The sequence below is a fragment of the Gopherus flavomarginatus genome, chromosome 19 (genome assembly GCF_025201925.1).
Source record: "Gopherus flavomarginatus isolate rGopFla2 chromosome 19, rGopFla2.mat.asm, whole genome shotgun sequence".
Lineage (NCBI taxonomy): Eukaryota > Metazoa > Chordata > Testudines > Testudinidae > Gopherus > Gopherus flavomarginatus.
The window spans coordinates 7,855,179-7,877,705 of NC_066635.1; the positions used below are offsets into that span (position 1 = coordinate 7,855,179).

Consider the following 22,527-nt stretch of genomic DNA (forward strand, 5'->3'; position numbering starts at 1 on the left):
TTAATAAAGATTTAGCCCTTTATCCACAGCGAGAAAAAAACCTCAATCAAAATGCCATGTAACTGTAATGCAATTACGACAGCTTCCTTTGTACTTGTCAGTAATTAGATGCATATGTGGCTGTACCCCACCAGCTGCCCACTTCTCATGTCTCTGTGTACAGTGTAGTCCTGCTCTTATGCTTGGGATACTGCGTTGGTTAGAATTCCACACAAAATTGCATTCAAAGGGGCTGACCTACAGCAGTCCCAAACTCAAGCCAATAAAACCCTTCTACCATGCTATCAGATTCCATTATACTGTATATTAAGGGCTTGAGTCTCCTTTCATTTATACCAACATCATGCTTGACATCTGTGGACTCCCTTACCCTGGTGTGAATGGGAATAAAATAAAATCCATCCCCTATAGCTGGAGGGCGTTGGGATAGTTACAGATAAGGCTCGCTAAGAGCTGCAATTAAAGGCCTTTTCAGATTATAGGCTTCCAAAAACTTTCAACCTACTGAGATGAAATTTTCCAGCCCAGGTTTCTGGCCAATGGTGATTTTTAAAAACAAAAAACAAATAAAAGCAGCAAACCCAGTTCAGACATTTGAGAAAGGAGAGAGAGTAAAAACAAAAACAAAATACCCACCTTTTCCACTATTTTAAAGGGAGGGGGAATAATTTTGTAAACAGCTCGAGTTCCTCAGTGGTTTGCGTGAGGAAGTCAGTATTTAGGAAGGAGATCCGGTGGAAACGGAGTTTCATTTGGCCAAGTGATAACAGTTGAAAAATATGTAGCCATTGCATGCACAGTAGATTTTTTTTTTTTTTTTTTAGCAACACTGTTTTGAAATATCTCCTGATTATTCATGTGATCAGCTGGATGGGGAGGGGAAAAAACAAGGAGCCAAAGAGGTGGCACCAGTGGTTGAGATAGTGCAGTGGAGCAGAGAATCCCTGCCTCACTCAGTGGGCTACTGTAAGGTGGAACAAAACCCTTTACATTTTCTGACTTTAGGCTGCTTTTTTGTGTTAGCAAATAATGAATTCAAGTTTGCTTGTTTTTTTTAAAACAGCAGGAAATTCCATACAAAACTATTAAGTTAGAAGACAATTAGGGTTGCAAAGTGAAGCATTCAAATTGCAGGATGTGTCCAAGTAAAGGCTGCAGAGACAACCCTCAGCTCTGCCTCTCGATGCAGCTGTATGATCATATACAGTTATTGCCATCTCAGTCTGTGGGCTGGCTGGACACAACGTACACTGAAAGAGGCAGTGTGAGATTCGGGTCTCATTCTGGGCCAAATACTATTTGCAATTGCACCGGTTGTAAATGTAAAGTAAATCCATTCAAGTCAGTGGATTTATTCCAAGTTTACACTGATGTATCCGAAATCAGAATTCAGTCTTCAGTGAATAGCCTTGACAGTGTACAGTGGGTGAGATGAGGGCACTCATTTAACAGTGAAGAGAACAGAATTTTAATAAGTTAGTTTGGATTTTAACATTGATTGCCACGTAGTAATTTTCCTTTGTGCACCCTTCCACTTCACTTCGCCTTGCCACCGGTTTGTTTTTAAAATGTCACACTCTTGCCTCATTTACTCCAGTGTTTTTGCTGCCCCAAGTGGCGAAAAATTAAAAAAAAAAAAAAGCCACAATCTGCAGCAATTAGGTGGCAGCTTTACTGCTGCCACTTGGTTTTTCGGCAGCAGGTCCTTCCCTCTGAGCAGGACTGAGGGACCCGCCGCTGAATAGCTGGACGTGCCACCTCTTTCCATTGGCCACCCCAAGCACCTGCTTGCTGTGCTGGTGCCTGGAGCCGGCCCTGTTTACTGTGCATGATCCATTCAACATGCTGAATGAGACAGAGCCCTTCTGAAATAACATGCTATCATGTTAAAGACTATGCTGCACAAGGTCAGAGATTTGATTTAGTTGGGTTTGGTCCTGCTTTGAGCAGGGGGTTGGACTAGATGACCTCTTGAGGTCCCTTCCAACCCCGATAGTCTATGATTTTGATAACGTTGCACATGAAAACTTAGCCATGCTGTTTGCTGACTTTTGAATATGTCACTTAAAATCTTAATGGTTTTTTATGTAGGTTTTTGGAGGTTGTTTTTTGCATGGAATATAGACATCAGTACAGAGTGAAGCAAAATGCAGCAAACAGAGCAGCCATTTAACAACTCAAAGCAATACTGCAAGCAGTTTACGAAAAAAAAAAAAAAGCAAGCCTGCCATACCCAGCTGAAACCGCAGAACACCCAAGTTAGTAATTGTCACTAAGGAATATTATAGTGTTGAACATATATTAGTGGTTGTGATAGGCTGCGTTACAGCCTATGCTGTAACAAATGGGATGAACTTAAATGGGAATCGTCTCTTCCTTGCCCCCAACCCCCAACATATAGTGCAGATCCCATATGTAGAAGCATAATAGAATAAAGCTTTGCCAAACAAAATCTGAGAACAGGTGCAGGCTGAAAGAGGTTTTTCTTTCTTTTAACATAATCAGTTCCTGTGGCTCTCTGTTAACACTAGCCTCATAAACAATGTGAGGAACATGGAATTCAAACCAAATGCTAGCGTTTAATTTCCAACATCAGGTACAGCACAGCTAATGTAAATGCCCCACCAAAGCAGATTTTGGCTCCTGAGCCCACAGGATGAAAACTCAGATGCAGAGCAAATACATAAACCAAAGTGCACTAAATTAAAGACATCAAATTCTCAGGCTGGCCTAATCTACAAGTTAGCAGAAGCATTTGGTACCAAGCAACTTGGCTTCTGGTTGCTTTCAGCTCACAAACTGGCATTCAAAGAGAAGCTAGGATGTATCCAAGTTCTTTTCCTACAGCATTTCCACCTTCCCATTAGGAAAGTTAACTCTTCAACAGTCACTTTTGAGCTGGAAATCAAACTTCAGCCAAATTGTACGGTCATATCTAGGAGCTGCTTTGAAAGCCTCTCAGTTGCCAATAGCCACTTGGAATGGGCTCACAGATTTAATTAGAGTCTTTGACTGTTACAAAGGGTTTTACCCAAGCAAATCAATACGTTGCTGTAGTTTTTGTGACAGCTTTCAACGGGTCTGCTCTTTGCAGATCTTCAGAAGAGGTTTTAGCAGGCCTTTTAATTATGCTAACAGAACCAAAATATTTGGGCTGTATAGTGATTCAAAAATATATCTGTAGGGATTACAAGTCTAAGGGATTTGCACTTAGAGTTATAGAAAAGTACTATTTGCTATACATTAGTGATTTACAGTAATATGAGCCCACAAGACAGTGAGACAGTGCATTGCAATTCAGATTACCCCAATTGGCTGCAATGCCATGCTACATATTGCAATACATTATGGTGAAACTATATTTTGTTGCAAGTTATGTTAGTTTACAGCAGCACGGGGCCAACTATTGTAATGTCCTGACAGATTAAATTGCCCCATATGTGCTCATTCCTCCCCCGCACAAAAAAGAAAAAGCTACACATTACAACACAAGGGAACTTTGCAAAGATATTCTTGCCTTCACATAACTCCACATACCAAAACTAATTCTCATCTGTTCCGGATTCAACTAAGGCATCCAATGCAGGGCTGCGTATCATTTTGTGGCACACTTTAATGCAAAGGTGATACACTTTCACTCAGCACTCTGCTGCCAAGAGTCAGCTTCCATCAGCATGTAACACACAGAGGTTTCCCAGATGCACGATAGACTTTAGAAGGATTGCCACAAATCACACTGGTTCTCATGCTTCTGTACCACTTCCGCAGCTGGGAGAAATTCCACTGTGCCATCCTCTTCCCTGGATCACTCCAGCCAAAGTCCTTCCCAGTCAACACCTCCTGGTTTTTCTCCACTGCTGGATCTCTCTGCTTGTCCTGCTAACTGAAGCCTTCTGTGCATAGGTCAGATGGAAAGACTAACTCCCACAATATAAACCACATCAAGAGACTGGGGAGGAAAGAAAGAGGTCCCCCCCACAAGTCCTCCAGTTTGCCAGGCACAGATGGAGGAAAGGGAACAAGGAGTATGCTGACAGCTATTATACCACAGAATTTATTATATACATACACACACTCCCTTAGGACCTAGTGGCTTCCAGCCAACAACTTAGGGCACCTAAATGAACTAACCCTCATAGCCACCCTAGAGTGAAGGATTCCAATTGTATATATGGGGTAACCAAGACTGAAGGGAAATCCTGATTCCCAAACTTCTGGGACAGCCACTGTTGGATATTTATAGGAGCCCATTATTCACCAGATGGGCAGGAAAAAAAGTGAAGTCTCATTGATCACCTAGTTGACAAGATAAATGGCAAAAAAAAAAAAAAAAAAAAAAAAAAAAAAAAAAAAAAAAAAAAGAAGACGTCTCAGGTCAGTTTAGCTCTGTGTAAAAATCCAAACTCCTTTGCCATTCACAAAAGTCAAGGTAATTTGGCCAACTAGACATTGTCACAATGCCTCTTAGACAGTGCTTCATTTGTAATAAGAAGAGCCGAGGCCAGGGCTCAAGCAATTTTTTTACTTTCACAACAGATGCAGCAAGTCCAGAGGTCCAGGGCTAAGAACTGCCAAGCCTAGAGGTGCCAGGGCTTCAACTCTGGCACAAGTTAAGCTTTGTTCTTAGACTTTAGCAGTACTGCGTATTAAAACAAAATACTGAGATTAGCAAAAAGAACAGGGGTACTTGTGGCACCTTAGAGACTAACAAATTTATTTCAGCATGAGCTTTCGTGAGCTACAGCTCACTCCTTCGGATGCATAGAATGGAACGCACAGACAGGAGATATTTATACATACAGAGAACATGAAAAGGTGGGTGTATGCATACCAACAGGAAGTGTCTAAGATGAGAGCTCTCATCTTAGACACTTCCTGTTGGTATGCATACACCCACCTTTTCATGTTCTCTGTATGTATAAATATCTCCTGTCTGTGCGTTCCATTCTATGCATCCGAAGGAGTGAGCTGTAGCTCACGAAAGCTCATGCTGAAATAAATTTGTTAGTCTCTAAGGTGCCACAAGTACCCCTGTTCTTTTTGCGGATACAGACTAACACGGCTGCTACTCCGAAACCTGTCCTTGTGGCCCCTTAGAGAGTAACAAATTTATTTGAGATTAGGTTAACCAAGGAATTTAACTCCCTCCTCATTAGAGTCTAGGTTAGTGGAGTTTTCCATGTTGAAACACTGACACCTAAGTATATCAGATTTCCCCCGTGTTATCAGTGTCAGACAAGCTGACAGCTCAGTTAACCAGGTCCCTGCAGTGTCATCCTTAAATTTGTTAAAACAGTAAAGATTCCCTCACGGAAGCCACAGTGACCGCCAGCTAAGTAGTGTTTGCCTAGAGATACGCAGTACTGGGTGACAAGAACTCTCCAATGTTCTTGATCGCCAAGCAGTCTTTAAAGGGCAGATTTTCAAGAGATCAGAACTACTGTGCCATAGATACTAACACACACAGATGGAGACCATATTCTTAGCTCCCCTCTATCTAAGCGAGCAATAGGAGTTAAAAAACAGACTCAATCTATACCTTGAATGAAGTCAACCCAAGCACAAGTAAACAAGACAACCGGCCTTAAGAAAGAACTAGAGCAGAACAACTCTTGGAGAGCAGGAAGGGGAGTGTGATTCCAGAGGAAACTGAACAAGAGTCCCAGCAGCTGATGTGAACTGAAAAAAGTCAAGATCACCTGTGCCAAACAGGAAAAGGAACCATCTTCCCTAAAGAGAGAAACAGGCACAGCTGGGAATCCATCTCACATCCACTCTCAAGAAGTAGAACCCAGCAGCATTGTCACCAACTAAATCTTCAAAAAAAGTTCGGATTTTCACACAGAAGAGTTAAACTGACCTGGATTAGGGTCATAACCCTGCTGCATTTAGAACAATGAGAGGAACGAGTTAGAAACATCTGAGTTTAATAAGGACTGAATAGCATGCAATGAAGACCAACTTCTGCCCTGCCTTTCAGAGTTACTACATCAGACCAGGCTACCAAGTGACATGACACCAGACCAACTGAAAACCCAGCCTAGAGACATTATGTCACCAGAACAGATTCCTTGGGCAAATGACATTGTTAGCTGCTTCCACAAGCAGCTGTCTCTCTCTTTAGCCTGTTTCAAGATCAAGAAAAGCAATTCAACCAAGCTGAAGAATCTCAGCACCAGCTCCTTGAACAGACATAGGAACACAATCCTGAAGAGTGCTCAGCACTCACTGGGAGGGGCAGAGAGAAGCAGCAGATGGTATTATGAGCAAAGGATAGCAGATAGGTTCCTGTGCCACACTCTGACCAAATGAGTCCATCCCTGCACCTCACAGGGGTAATGTAAGAGGCAGGACTGGAGCTAAAGAAAAAAAAGACAGAGCAAACACTGAGGGGCTCAGCATCTAGTCTCTGAATCTAAATAAGACTCCACGGGGCCATTTTATGAAATGAGTGAGAGGGGAGTCAGTTCCTACTGCCCAAGATGAAGTAAAGCCAGTGTGCTGTCCCACAGATAACCAGATGCTTGGAGTGGACAATCACCTACCACCCCCATGGTGTGGAGCAGCTCTGTATGCCCTGTTCTTATACCTCCCTCTCCCTGTTCAAAAATCCAGTCTACAGTTTCTTCACATGAGAACAAACAATGAACCAAGTTCCTTCCTATTGTAATGACATGGACTGCCATGGGTTTGGACCAAGGATGAACAATCACAGACACCCCAGGACCAAGTAAACTTCAACATTATCTATTCAGTCCCCAAAAAGATGTCCACCACAACAGGTGAAAATATCATACCAGCAACAGAGATACAAGTTATTTTGTACAGACGTGTATTTTGCAGCTATTTTAGGGTTATTGAAACATCATAATATCCTACACTATAGCCAAAGTTATTAATTCTGCTGCTCCTGTAACTTGGTTAATTCTGTTTCCCTCTTATTAATGGCTCATTTCTATAGTATCCTTCTTGTGACCCCATTCAGAAAGAAAGGCAACAAGCCCAAGGTTCCTCTCTCCCTGCCAGCATGTGAAAGAACAGCTTGAGGGCTGAAGTGCACAAGAATGGGACTCTGAAGATCTAGGTTCTACCCCAGACCCTGCCACAGAGTCACCAGGTGATCGTGTTACAAGGAAGGTTATGCAATCTCTATGCATGCCCAGTACTACTCACCTACTTCACAGCCATGAGGCAATAGTCGGTCTATTAATGTTTGTGACATGCTTGGAGAGCCTGATGAAAGGCTAGCTCTGTAGAGAAGCATCAAGTATGAATATTGCAAAGAAATAACTCCTCGACCCAGTCTCCTGGAGGCAGGAGAAGCTAAGAACTGGTTACACACACACACACACACACACACGAGCCCTGACTGTGCATAGCCAAGATTAGAACTGAATATATACATTTCCATACAATAGCATGTAGCAGCCCCAGGGTACTTAACACTAACATTTAAAATTTTATATTATATATAAATAAATAAGTTATTCCTTTGCCCCCAACAAAACTGAGTCATGCCTAGCTCTCTCAGAACACACACACATCGGCTGTAGTCTATAGAGGGTAAGAGTAGTGCTCAGCCTATAGATTATCTGCTTGTCCCTCCCTCAAAGAGTTCGCTGTGGGGGTAGAATACTATGAGTTTTAAAAGCTGGCTGTTAGGATGTTCAAACTGACTTTCCCAAACTTTTTCAACTAATGCCCCGTGGTTTCATTCAATAGTTTATGGGACATGCAGGGCTGGCATTAGCGGGTAGCAAGCTGGGCAATTGCCTGGACCCTCACGTGACAGGAAGCATAGGGCTCCCAAGTTTCTGCCCTATGCCCCAGTGAGTCTAATGCTGACCCTGGGGACATGGAGAAGAGATCCTCCTATCCTGAATATCTCACAGCTGCCTCCGATAGATGACTCAATGCCATCCATCCTGTGGGCCTCTGCAGGAAAAGTCCTTATTGAAGGAAAATAATGGTTTCTCTTCATTTCTAAAGCTGGGGGATGCTTGACACCTCTGAAAGGTAGGGTCAAAAAGTGTTTCACATTAGGCACCTACAAATCAGTGGCCACTTTCAGATATTCAGGCCTAGATCACTGCACAAGTTACACCTTCATGTGTATATTCATTTTAATAGTAGAAAAAATACCAATCAAACCAGAACTTCAAGTACATTATTCAACAACCACAACCATCATCTTCAGTTTTAAGTAGCACCTAAAGGCCCTAAATCAGATGATGGCTCCACTGTGCAGGCACTGTGTAAATTCATAGTAAAATATAGTTCCTGCTTATTAGATCAGATTTGAGATTTTAGAAATAAAACTAGCAACTGAGGCCTAGTTAGGTGTTGTAAAATTTAGTGCTGTATTGATAGTTAGATGCTTCATGCGATCCAGATACACACTGCCTAGCACCTTTATCCCAGAAGCTCAACCCAAACAGCAGGCCTGAGCAGAAGAGGCTATAAGTGCCATCCACTCACATAAAAGTAAGAGTTGGGGGATTTCATCACCTCTCAAGAGGAAGTCCCTTAATTGTCACAACACCCTGTGCATGAGGTAAGGGCTATTTGACAGACAATGAAAGCTGAGGAACAAAAAGATGGAAGTGTCTTTACCAAGACACACAGTGTGTCTAGAGCTTGGACTAGAACCCAGGAGTTCCAGAACTCCGTGTCCTAATCTAACCACTAAACCCTACCACGAGCTAATAAACCACACTCACTTAAGACGCCCTTCCATTGCCTATTCTGAAAGGATAGTTTGACCCAAAGAGACATCTTATCTTTTTCTTTGCCCTGGCAAGGCCCAACTGAACAGATTGCCTACATGCCTGAGTGCTTTATTGAAGAGGGAGAGACTTGGACAAATGCTTGAATGGCTGTCGAACTAGAACCTAAATATATCGTTTCTCCCATGCCCTTTTGCACACATCTAAGTCTGAAGCAATGCATCAGTCACATTATTTAATGTTGTACTGTTCTTCATTTTAGGCTATGATCTAGTGACTCAGCACTACTCTTATCACTGCTGTTTTTAAATCTCTAATGCTATTCGTTGGTATTTGTGGGCTTCAGAAACCAGCAAATGCAGTTTTCAGAAAACGAACAAATAAACGTGATTGAAAAGGCAAGACAGGCTATTATTTTAGTTCAGAAAAGCAGGAGTGCCTCATCTCCTCCCCCCTGCCCATACGTGTTTCTGCTGCTCCAACGCCTTTTCCTTAGTGCTGGAGAACGAAATGTACACGGAAGGAAGTTATTCATCAAACAATTAGAAAGCCAAGACAGTAGGAGTTTTCCTAAATGAACAAGATTTAGTGGAATAACAAAAGGAAAAACAAACAATGTCTGAAATTTCAGTGCCCTTCCTATGTCTCCATGCTCTTGCAGTTACATCTGTTAGACCATTTTAGTCATCTTCCACATAAAGCCGCAGCACAGAATACAAGAGTCAGAGGAAGGCTAAAGTTGCCATGTTATGTTGTACTCATACAGGAAACTAGCACAGGAAGGCTCAATTGCTTTGCAATAAGCTAAAGATCCCTTTTACCGCTTGTCAAGTATCAGAGGGGTAGCAGTGTTAGTTTGGATCTGTAAAAGCAGCAAAGAGTCCTGTGGCACCTTATAGACTAACAGATGTATTGGAGCACGAGCTTTGGTGGGTGAATACCCACTTCATCGGATGCATTCACTCACCAAAGCTCATGCTCCAATACATCTGTTAGTCTATAAGGTACCACAGGACTCTTTGCTGCTTTTACCGCTTTGTTACCTGTTTGAAAATAAACCAAGTAGTTTGTGGCCAACAGTTCTTGCCACATGATGGATATTTGCCAGCTCCTGAGAGGTGTAGTCCCTGGGATCTGCAGTTGCTCAACACAAGGCTCTTGGAGGCTATACTCCAGTCCCTGAGTGGCTGTGCATTCAGACTACAAACCTATCACCACAAATGTAGCAGTCTTAGTAGAGACCCCAACTGCTGAATGACTCGGGGGTCTCAGACAACACAGCAATGGGGACACTATAAAAACCCAGATAGATGAGTTGACAATCAAGAATGAACTTACATCACAAGTCCCCAAAACATGTGGATCCACTAGACCACAGCTATCCCAACTTAAATTTCACATTAAGAAACCATCTCCCAAAACAACCCCAACATTAGAGATCATTCGCATTTTTCCCACTGGAAAAGTTAGTTTTGTCTGAGCAGATGCTTTCCATAATACCATGTCAATTTCAACAAGAGTTATTTTCCAAAGGGAGATGCTAAATGAGCAGTCTAATTTCAAAGTGTCGTGGGGGGGGGCATTTTTTTTGATCAAAATGAATTGACATGTCAGATTTGAAACTTTTTTAATGCATGAAATGGAAATAGGAGCAGAGAGTCACAATATCAAACCAACAGGAACCAGTTTTGAAGTGTAAAAATTTCTCATTGGATGAATACTCCATTTCTGGAAAATCCCACATAACATTATTAAGAAACAGGTATATTAGTTCTATGCAGTGTAGTTACAGTTGTTGTTGCTCCATGACATGACTCTCTAATATCCTAGGACCAACGCATGTCTCTTACATTAGTTCTGCAATTTTATATTATTAGTCCTGTAATTTTACATTTACAAACACAGAATAAGGCATGTTCCCTGCAGGGCCAGGGGTGGGGGGCAAGTGGCCCCCACGAGAATATAGTATTCTATAATATTGCAACTTTTTTTTATGGAAGGGACCCCCAAAATTGCTTTGCCCCGGGCCCCCTGAATCCTCTGGGTGGCCCTGGTTCCCTGCCCTGACATGCTTATAGTCATGCATGTTAACACTTTTGAGGGAGGGAGGGGGCACTGATGTAAACCTATAATATATAGAGACACTGTTGCACTGGTGCAGTCTACCCTGCTTTAAAACCAGGATAAACAACACTGGTATGAGCTCCTTTCTACACAGTTGTTAACTCATCCACTAGGGATTTGCACTGGCACAGCAAAGAGAAGAGCAGGGTTCACAATTGCTGAATGTTTACCACTCACTCTGTGATTTTAAGGGGTTAATAGATACAACAGTGAATTTTTAAAGTGATTTAAAAATCAAGGTACTTTTGAAAGACTCCTAAGCCACTTTGTGTTACTGTGCAGAGCTCCGCATTCATCTGAACAGCTGTTTGACTTCTAGAGAAGTTCAGAGAGAAAGGGGAAGGGGGAAAACACAAATCTAAATTGTTCTCTGTTAAAGTAGCAAGTCGTAATAAATTAAGGGTGATTTACATTAAATTCGTGTGAAACTGATTTTACCGGAGCCTGGTTCCCTTTTGAAGGCTGTAGCCCTTGTATAAAACTTGTAATTAGGGTTTTTTCTTTGTTGAGCTGAACAACCATTAGTCGCAGTCCCTGGACTATAATGGTTCCCTCTACTGGCAAAGCATGTTACATTTCAGTCATTTTCAAAGCTAAGGTTCTGCGTAGCCTAGTGGACGCAGTCTGGTGATATCAGAAGATTGTGGTTGGGACCAAACCCTTTTGGGGTTACGGTTTCATTAGGAATTCCCCAATACCCGCTTTGAGGAAGGCAGGGAGTCTTACTGACAGTGATCAAGTCCTCAATTTAATTAGCGCTTCGTAAACAAAGGCTAATGGATTCCAACAGATATGACATTGCTTAGGCTGCATAAAAAACGCACAGTGCGCTTTTGCAGGACAGGATGAGTCGAGTTAGCCCTAAAGGATCTCCTGTTTTCCTTGGCCATTTAAACCTTGTCTCTTTGGGCAGTTTATCAGGGCTGATTTTAACAAGAACTTGACTTTTCTGGTACATGTTGAATGACGTTGATCAGATCAACTAAATGCTCAGCTTCTCGGGTCTCCAGTGACTAGGAGAGAAACCTCGTGGGCTCCCTCTGGGATGGGCTGCCTCCTACTGGCTAGTCCGAGGCGGGGAAAAGTTTTTTTTAAAAACACAAGAATTTCTACTCTCTACTTCCAATTCATCAGCTTGCTGGGGAAGCCACCAACAGCAGCATTTTTTTTAACTGACCAGCAGGAGGGGAAGATAATCCCTTAGGTACAGCCACAGACATGCTGATGTCAATGGGACACTTGTGTCAGCCTTATAAAAAGTCCTCGCTTCTCCACTGTAGGGGTTACAGTTCCCGGGGAAAGTTTCCATTCAACGGGGTTCACATTTCACGGGTAGAGAGAAGGGGGCTGCGGCACCCCCTATGGAGGTGGCCATTGCTACAGCCCTGCTGCTAAGTAGAGGACGAAGCAAAAGCCACTGGGCCGGATGCTAGAAGAGACCGACTGGATTTTACTCACCGGCGGTTTGCGAATCCGCTGCCCGGAGATCCTGAGCTCTGCTCCGGGTAGTTGTGCTGCAGAGTTGAGGCTGGGAATTGATAGAGGAAACCGGTCCCTACTGTACATCCATAGAAATAGCAGCACCAGAGCGAGAAAAGAGCCCGTTTCATCTTTATACTCGTGCTGAAACCACACTGCACCAAGAGGCTGACTGGGAGTCACGGTGACATGCGACTAGACGAGAGAGAATTTGGGATTCCAGGGGCAGGATCTTCCCGCGGGGCACCGATTGCTTTCTGCTCCTGGCTTTTAAAGGGAAGTCAAGTCCTCCCTGCAAGCTAAGCCCTGGCGGCGGCTGCTCCCATAGCAAGGGGCACCCCGTGTCCGGCGCTGGCTCTGTGAGCCCGGGGCGCACACGCAGCTCCGGATGCCTTTTCAAATTTGGTGAGGTTGGTTCAGTTCCGTCAAAGGGGGCGTGGGGTTTCTCGATTAACCCTTCGAAGACTTGGCCAGAGACCCCCCCACCCCGGCGCTTCCCGTGTGAGAGACGGCCGCACAGGGCTCAACACGCACACACGTGCTGAGGATCGCTGTGAAATTGAGCCTTGCAAGGGAAAGAGGGAACAGATGGAGCCACTTGGACCTGGGCAGAGCCTGATTATTTTTCTACCCAACCCCTCACATTTTCACTGCCTACGCGAAGAACAAGCCCAGCTAGCCCCGTTGCACCGAAAAACCTCCCCCTTATCCTGGCAACAGTATCACAAAATCCCGGATCCGGCTAACTTGTGTCCCCAAGTACCCAAATTCTGATGCTTAAACAGAGGACAAGTGCGCGGGCACACACACAGAGCAAACCACAAAACTCCGAGTCTGGCACCTTGATCCCAACAATGTGTGATCACCGCCCTTCGCCCAAACTTCTGTTTGAGCGAGTAATAGGGTAGCCAGTCCTGTACTTTGGTCATCTGGACTCTAACGCTCCCCAGCACAGCAAATACAAACACATCTCGCTGATTCGGAACCTGGATCCTACCGAGTTTTAGCTGAAAACCCAGCTTGTGCCCTCAAAGTACAGAGCAAGTGTTGCTTCTAATATTCCTCCAGAGACCCCAAGCACACCCGGATCCAAGAAGACTGCAAGATCTCAAATTTGGTATCTGCACCCTGCTGGATCCAGCTAATTTCTGAATGCAACCCTCCCCCCCCCCCCATAACATTCTTTTCATCCTCCACACCAGGATAATCCAAATCCCCATGAATCATGGTGCAAGGAACCTGCTAGAGGCAGGGGATCAGACAAGGATTTTGCAGCACTGTTGTACCAGGATGCCTTGGGATCTGGGCTTTTTAGGTGAAGCTGGAGTAGTTCAACTTGGTCTCCACGTATGCAGCGAGATTTGAGAGCTTGGGAGAACCCAGCTTTCATCCAGACCTGCTGTCTCAGTTTCAGTGCCTCAGGTGCCCCAGTCCCAGGGTGTCAGGTCCCTTCCATCCACATGTCAAATAATTGTGAGATTAATGGACATCTGTGAGTTTTTTCAGGTGGATGTGCTCATTTGTACCTCACATGACTTTTGTGTTGTGGGGTAGGGAAGCACTACTTAAATCTAAGTGCCTGAGAAACTCGGAATGTTTCTTCTCTACAGTCCTTTCCTGTTTAAAATAGAGATTTTTGTGAACCCCCTTCATGATTTGCTTCTGATCAAATGCCTTGCGATTTTATTGGACATTGACAAGGCTGTTAAGTGGGAGTCTCAATAAACTTCCTTCCACTGGTTGAAAAAAACCCTCAGAATATTGCCTGTTGAAATCTACCTCAGCTACAGCACAGTGGAACTGGCCTTTGTGTTAAGACTAAGAATCTGGTACTAAATAGCACCTCTTCTGAGTATTTATTATTTGTGTAGACACGAACAAGAGGTGTCTGTCCCAAAAACCTTACAGCCAACATCAAATGCTGTAAATGTGTACTAACAGAGCATAATGCTTACACCCAAAGTGTCCCAATGACCTCAGCATTTCTGTGGATGTATATTAGGGATTATCTCCCCATCTCAATTCCCAGCATAAACTCAGCAGCGCAACCACCCAAGTTATAAACTAACATTTCAGGTAATAAACCAGCCACTAACTGTGTGGAATGAGGAATGTTGTAGCTCTGTTAGTCTCAGGAGGTGAGAGTTATGTGGTGCGTGAGATAATATCTTTTATCCGACCAAATTCGGTTGGTGAGAGAGAAAGCTTTCAAAATCCACAGCACTCTTCTTCATGTCTGGAAAGGGTACTCAGAGCATGACTGTTAAAAACAAGGAGAAAGAGATTGTTAAGCATAAAGAGTTGACACATTGCAAGGAACCACTCAAAATGAAGTAGGCAATTGATACCTCTGCAGTCATAGGGCACAGGAGAGTTAGTGGGTTACAGATTGTTGTAATGAGACCAAAACCAGGGTCCATGACTTCTGATGTCTAACAGAGTTATATATTTAAGCTCCTAAACTCATCTTTTGAAGGTGTTGTGCAGGTTTCCTTGCAGGATCAGGACTGAGAGAAGATGAGCACTCAGGAGCTCGAAAGCTTGTCTCTTTCATCAAATAGCAGTGGCTCCAATAAAATATATTACCTCCCTTGCCTTGTCTCTCTACAATTAGGAAGAAACTTCTGTTATGGATAAATTGTTCCATAGTTGTCCACTGCAGGAATCCAGCCACCTTTGCTGGAAGTATGTGATACCAGCCACTGTCAGAGAGGATGCTGAACTAGAAAGATGACTGGTCTCATCCAGTGTGGCAATTTCTGTGTTCCCATTCTTTTAAAATAAGATTACTTGCTATGTTACCATACTAAACTTTCTTATAATACTGTAGTGCTGTATTGCATACTTCTCGCTCATTAATATCAGGATTTTTTTATACCTGAAGGTAAATATCCAATGGCTGGAAACTGAAATTGGACAAATTCAGACTACAAATAAAGCATATGTTTTTTAACACTGAATGTAATTAAACACTGGTGTAATTTACCTAGGGATGTTGTGTATTCTGTCACTCGAAATCTTTAAATTCAAGACTTCTTGTTTTTCTAAAATATCTGCTCTAGTTCAACCAGAAGTTATGAGCTTGATGCAGGAATCACTGGGTGAAGACTAGATGACCATGGTCCCTTCTGACCTTAAAAATGTATTACATATAGACTTTGGCACTGATTTGGTTAGTATTTTTTCAGGTCAATAAATCATACTGCAGACTGAAGACAGTATCTGCTTAGCATCTACTACTGAATTTCTTATGATCAGCTGAAACAATGCTGTCCAGAGAACTAAACTTGGGAACATTAGCTTAATGGTGGATACATGGGCAAGATTGTTTTTTGCAGCCCATTAGAATCACCATACGTTATTCATAGCTGCCATAATTAACTCTTTCCATGAATGAGCAAGTCCTCAAGATGGCTTTAGAAGTTTACGTTTTGAGAGAAGAGGTGTATTGGCCACAGGTAAACTATTTAGGTTGCTAGAAACAAGTTAACAACCATTTTTAAAAAATGGCTTTACTGTTCACGAAAGACGCCAGATTGGCAGCTCTTGAATTTGACGTTCCCAGGGCCTGACTGTCCTTTCATTTATACCAGCTATAGTCATTTACCAGCTGTAGACAGTTCTGGTCATCCCAAATCAAACATCACAGTATTCAGGGTGGAGGTGTTTTATTGCTTTATATAAATGAACAATCATCTCATTATTTTATATTCCATTGTTTATACATCCTAACATTTACCTTTAAAAGCAGCAAAGAATCCTGTGGCACCTTATAGACTAACAGACGTTTTGGAGCATGAGCTTTCGTGGGTGAAGAAGTGGGTATTCACCCACAAAAGCTCATGCTCCAAAACGTCTGTTAGTCTATAAGGTGCCACAGGATTCTTTGCTGCTTTTACAGATCCAGACTAACACGGCTACCCCTCTGATACTAACATTTACCTTGTCTTTTTCATAACAGTGCTACACTATGAGTAGGTGTTTTCATTCCACTAGTCACAAATAAATTTAATTCTCTTTTCCAAGTAGTCAGACATCAGCAAGGTGGATAAATAGTTTGTATCATTCCTTCCAACATGTACTTGTCCAACACTGAACTTCATCTGCCATTATGTTGCCCATTCAACTAGCTTTGCTAGATCCCTATGGAGTTCCTCACAGTCTTCTAGTCTTTACTATCCTAAACAATTTTTTGTTATCTGCATATTTGGCCATCTCAGTCTTCATTGACTTTTCAAGAGCATGAATGAATATATTAAACACTGGTCTTCGTACAGGACCTTAGGACGTCCCCTCTCCTTGCTGTACCATGATAAATATTCCAGAAGGCAGGAGTCTGGCAAATTATGACATTAGCCAGCCCTCTGCAGTAAGCTAGTATTATCTCCATTTTACTGATTGAGAAACTGAGACAGAGAAGTCAAGTGACTTTGCCCAAGGTCACCAAGAGTTAGAGGCAGAACGAAGAGTAAAACTTGGATGGCCTGACTCCTATTATTCTTGCACTAATCTTTAAATTATACTTGCCCTCTTTGCTGTGTGGCTGATCTAAGATGAGACTGAAGAATTAGCTTTCAGGATGTTTTTGGAAAGAAGGAGAAAGAGTAATATCATCTACTGTATGGGGAGAATTAAATATGACATTTCATGTTTAGTCCATTGTATATGCATAATGTAATCACATGCAATAGCAGTAATAAATGAATATTTTTTCTCCCCATGGTGCTGACAAGTGCTACATATCCTAACAATTTCTCAAAACTATGTTGATAAATTGGAAACACAGTGATGGAGGCAATGAAGACAGCCAACAAAAATATAATTCATTCAATTTATCAGGGAGACTAACTTTGAGGAGAGAAGCCCTGAAATAGGAACAGCCCTGTTCTTACAAACCAGACACACTATATTATAAAAGATAAAGCTACATATTTTTTAAAAGGGTATTAAACATATAGATGAAACATATGCTTATGCAACCAGGACAACACATATTTTCTGGAAATATTTAACTACCTCTGTTCAAGAAGAGGAGAGTGATGCCAGGGGCGAAAGTAACTTACAGGACCTACAGGTACTGCTGGAGTCCTTAGGGGGCCGTGGCCTCACCCAGAAGAGGCGTGGCCTCTCAAGATTTAAAGGTGCTGGGGAATCAGCTTTGGCTGGGAGACCCAGAACCTTTAAATCAACAAGGGGATCCCAGCTGCAGAGGTGGCTGGGAGCCCCCTGGGGCTCAGGGGCAAATTAAAGGGCCCGGGGCTCCAGCTTCTGGGGGGAACCCCAAGCTTTGCGGGGCTGGGGCAGGGATTTAAAGGGCCCAGAGCTCCTGCCGCTGAGGGGGGCCCAGAGCCCTTTAAATCCTGGCCCCAGCCTGGCCGCCAGAGCCACGGCCGGGATTCAAAGAGTTCTAGGCTGCCCACAGCCTTGGGAAGTTCTGAGACCTTTAAATCCCAGCCCCAGCCCTGCCGCTGGAGCTGCGGCCGGGATTTAAAGGGCTCTGGCCAGCCTGCAGCGGCGGGGAGCTCTGAGCCCTTTAAATCCTTGCCCAGCTGGTATTCAAAGGGCTCTGGGCTGCCTGTAGCCACGGGGAGCTTTGAGCCCTTTAAATCCCTGCCCCAGCCCAGCCGCCGGAGCCGCGGCCGGGATTTAAAGGGCTCTGGGCTGCCCGCAGCCACGGGGAGTTCTGAGCCCTTTAAATCCTGGCCCCAGCCCAGCTGGCGGAGCCGCGGCCGGGATTTAAAGGGCTCTAGGCTGCCCGCAGCCTTGGGCAGCCCAGAACCCTTTCAATCCCCGCCTTGGAAGTCAATGCGGTCCAGCACGGCGTACTGGCTCTTGCCCATATGCCGTACCGGACCATATTGGCTTACTTTCACCTCTGAGTGATGCATACTGGGAAAAATAGTATGGAAGACTGAGAGGAGAACAGTCAGAACAGAATGGAAGGCCAGATTCTGAACTCATTGTCCCCTCCAAGTCTATTGACTTCAGTGGAGCTATTCCTCATTTACAATGCCATGAAAGCAGAATGTGGCCTCAGAAGTTCAGGAGTTACACACAAATCTTTTCTCTCTTTCCTATGATTGTAAAAGTCACTAACTATTTGGGGGTCAGCTGAATTTCACCGGAGACCAGGGAAAGCATTGTGAATAAGCTTGATAGCCACAGCCCCTTGGATTCCGTCAGTGAGCTTTTCTATCTAGATAGTAGAAAGAGAAAAAAGCAAAAAACAGCCTTGATAAAACCTTATGGAGATTTAGAATTATGAAACGTCCTTTTGAAGTTAGAAAGGAGTCAGATAAGAAGCCAATCTAAAAACGAGAATGCTTGGAAAGTAGATAGATGAAAGTTTGGTAGCAATAAGATCTTAGGAAGATCTCTATGGTAAATTAGGCTGCAAGATTACTAGGGAAAAGTAACGAAGAGTCCTGTGGCACCTTAAAGACTAACAGACGCATTGGAGTATAAGCTTTCGTGGAAACAAAAGCTTATGCTCCAATACGTCTGTCAGTTTATAAGTTGCCACAGGACTCTTTGTTGCTTTTTACAGATCCAGACTAACACGGCTACCCCTCTGATATAAGATAACCAGGATAATTACAGTGCACTTAGTGTAGTGTGTTATTTCCTACTACTTCTACTGTACATAGCATATTGTGGGCTTGATCTTGAAGTCATTTTTCAGACAAAACTCTTATTGACCTCATTGGGGAGTTCTGCTTGAATGAGGAGTTTCATGTCAGGCCTTCTATCTGAGCAATCTATATAACAGGATTGTCACTCTGTCCATGTGTCATTTTGAAGCCTAGAATGTCTATTGAGTCAGTGTGAAGCAAAGGAAACATCTACAAGCATGGATGAGAACTTCTTTTTTATTTTACTCTTTTGGAGTATTGCCAGGTTCAATCTTCACTGGGATTCGCCATCTGCTGCCATCCAATTTTTATGTTCTCAGCCATTTTCACTTCAAAAAGTACACCCGTGTGAGAGCTACTGGGTAGTAAAGGTAAAAAAATGGACAAAAAGATTCATGCTGAAGCATAATTCAGCAAATGGAATACTGGCTGGCTCAAGAGATGAAGGGGATGTTTGTTAACAGCCAACCCATGTGATTTTTTAGGACAATATCAGTGTGCAGTTGAATTTATATGACTTCTTAGTATTTTTGTGCCATGCAAAGAATCATTTATACCGTACTCCAAATAGGACAACTTTTCCCAGAGTGCAGCAACTAGAAATAATTCACCCACAAAAGCTCATGCTCCAAAACTTCTGTTAGTCTATAAGGTGCCACAGGACTCTTGGCTGCTTTTACAGAAATAATCTGAATTCTCTAGTGCCAGTGTATTTGGCCTTTGGCTTTATGCCTTATTATATATCTCAGATAAGAACCACATGCCCTGTCATCAGTTATTCATTAAATAATATTATTATTTAATTGTGAAGTTCTGACCATGTGGTTAGTGTTGTGCAAGTCACAAACACAAAACTTGTAAACTCTCCAAGGCATGGACAGTCTAGAAGATGTACAAATAAGACAAAGTGCCTTAGAAAATCTTAAGGAAATAGCATAGATAATGCATTAGGCTGGGACTGTCAAAGGGGCCAAAGGGAATTCGGCACACAAATTCATTTGGAAGCTGAGTGCCTAGCTCCTGTAGGCTCCTTGAAAGTCCCAGTTTTAATCAATGTTTTCTCTTTGTGAGCCTCGCAGAAGTAGTTCTGTTGTTATTGGGCAGGGATCTGAATGAGGGAAGTGTGGAGACCAGCCACCTCGCCCTCAAAGACTCCAGCACCGAACTGCTTCACCCACCCATAGGCTTTTTCTCTCCTTCCTCCCCTCAGTTCCTGACATCCCTTCCTGTCTTCCTTGAAAGCTGGTTTCCTCCCACAGCGCCACCCCTTTGCCAGCTGGTCCTTTCCCACAGCAGACCCCAAACCCACATAGATGAGCCTATCTTCCTTCCACCATATGTCCTAGGCTCCAGCCACCCCCGTTTTCTCTCCATCTCCTGCTGTCAAACACCCAGCCTCCATCCCCAACACAGTGGCTATGAGCATTTGTGTGTGTTCTTGACAAACACAGCCAGCTGCTAGTCAAATATCACACTCCCATTCCCAGTGCAATTCTATCTAGCTGAGGCCTAAGACATTTGTGCTCCTTCATTCACAGGACCTTTTTGGTAACTTATTCCATATGGATTTTGAAATCATTTAGCCAGAGCTTCTCCCCCCACCTCCTTTCCCATGCTCCTAATTTTCAAATTAAGCTCTCTTGTTTTCATGGCCTTCATCTGAATCAATTTGATTAATCCTGATTAATCCTCTTCGTTATTCTAAAACCACTGGCTGAGTCACAGCGAGATCTCATTTCAAACAAGAATATGCCAAATCTCCCCAGTCTAGCTTCATAACTTACAGCTGAAAGACCTGGTATTATTCTTATTCTCTCTGCTTTATCCCCTCAAGGGCAATTGTAACTCTCTAAAACACAGGGGTTGGTCCCATACAGAGTACTCTGAATGAGAGCTCACGAGTGTCTTATGGAATAATACCACCTCATTTGAGTTATATTCTGTTCCTACGAGTAATGCAACCCAGCATCCTGTTCAGTTTTTTCACTACAGCTGTGCATTAGGCTGAAAGCTTTGGAGATTTTTTTAAAAGAATATTTTTTTCCAGATTTATTAATTTACCTTTATATGCATTTTACTGCATTGACCCTTTGTAGAGCAGGCATTTAACTAATCCCTCTTTAATGCTGAGTGCATCATATCTCACTATCTGGCTCTCCAGCTTCCATATTATGAACCTCCCTTTCTTTAAAACTATCCAGATAACACATGGAAGCGATAAAATGACAATTGAGGTACCAAATACAGTAAGAGTCATCGGAGGTATTAAATACTACACCTATTATAACACAACTGGAGCCAGGTATTTCTCAAGTTACATATACAGTATTAGTAACACCTTGATTACTGTTCAGTTAATCCCTACCCTGCTCTCAAACACAGCCTACACAATTGGTCAGTGTTCAGAAGAGGGGTGGGCAAAATACAGCCTGCGGGCCAGATCCGGCCCGTCTAACATTTCTGTCCGACCCACCGTGACTAAAATTTCTGTCTGGCTTCCTTGGCCCCCTCGCAATCTCCGGGCTTCTAAAAGTCCCGCAGCACAACAGGGCGCTCAGACAGGCTGCCTGCCTGTCATGGCCCCACGCCGCTCCCAGAAGCAGCTGGCTGCTGCTTGCACATCTCCGTGTGCCCCTGGTGGGGAGGAGGCAGCTCCGTGCACTCCCCCTGCCCCATTCTCATAGCTCCCATTAGCCAGAAACCAGCCAATGGGAGCTGCGGAGGCGGTGCTTGCAGGCAGGGGCAATGCACAGAGACCCGCTGCCCTCCTCCCGCAGGAGCAGCGTGGGGCCACAGCAGGCAGGCAGCCTGCCTAAGCCCTGCTGCACCACCAGCTGGGAGCCACCTATGGTAAGCACCTCACAGCCAGAGCCTGCACCTCGCACCCCCTCCCGCACCCCAACCCACTGCCCCAAGTCAGAACCCCCTCTTGCACCCAAATCCCTTGCCCCAGCCCGGAGCCTCCTCCTGCACCAAACTCCCTCCCAGAGGCTACACCCCTCACCCTCTCCTGCACCCCAACAGTCTGCACCAGCCTGGAGATCCCAAACTCCCTCCCAGACCCTGTGCCCCGATTAATATAGTAGAAATGTGCGGCCCATGACAACTTATCAAAATTTGTGGAGTGGCCCCCGTGCAAAGATTATTGCCCACCCTCAGTCCAGAACATTTCCCCCACCTACTGACCCGCCCCTTGGGATTCGGTTTTTTATTTTTTCTTGATTTAAGCAACACCAAGCAAACTTTAGTCTGAGCATCCTGTCCCCAAACTGATTGCTTCCAGGATTTCTCTCTGCAGAATTGCAAATCCTCCTCTCCATCTCCCTATTTTCTCCATTTCCAAAGGCAAAGTTAAGATTGTGGCATGTGTGTGTGTGTGTGTGTGTGTGTGTGTGTGTGTGTGTGTGTGTGTGTGTGTGTGTGTGTGTGTGTGTGTGTGTGTGTGTGTGTGTGTGTGAAGTGCATGTCTCTGGGTGGAGGAGCATAGGGTACGTACAAGTTGTGTGGGAAGTCTCAACTTTTTATTTCCTTGATTTTTTGGTTTTGTGTTAGATACGGGGTCACCT

General features: G+C 43.8%; 1 protein-coding gene across 3 annotated transcripts in view; it reads right to left on the bottom strand.

Moving 5' to 3' along the window:
- The window catches only part of COL26A1 (collagen type XXVI alpha 1 chain), a 214,393-nt gene extending 201,456 nt beyond the window's left edge, over positions 1-12,937 (bottom strand). For all 3 annotated transcript variants that reach the window (XM_050929118.1, XM_050929119.1, XM_050929117.1), the window contains exon 1: positions 12,309-12,937. In XM_050929118.1, the coding sequence (XP_050785075.1) occupies positions 12,309-12,460 (152 nt within the window). In that variant the 5' untranslated portion in view covers positions 12,461-12,937. The remainder of the gene's footprint in view (positions 1-12,308) is intronic.
- Positions 12,938-22,527: the final 9,590 nt, after the last annotated feature.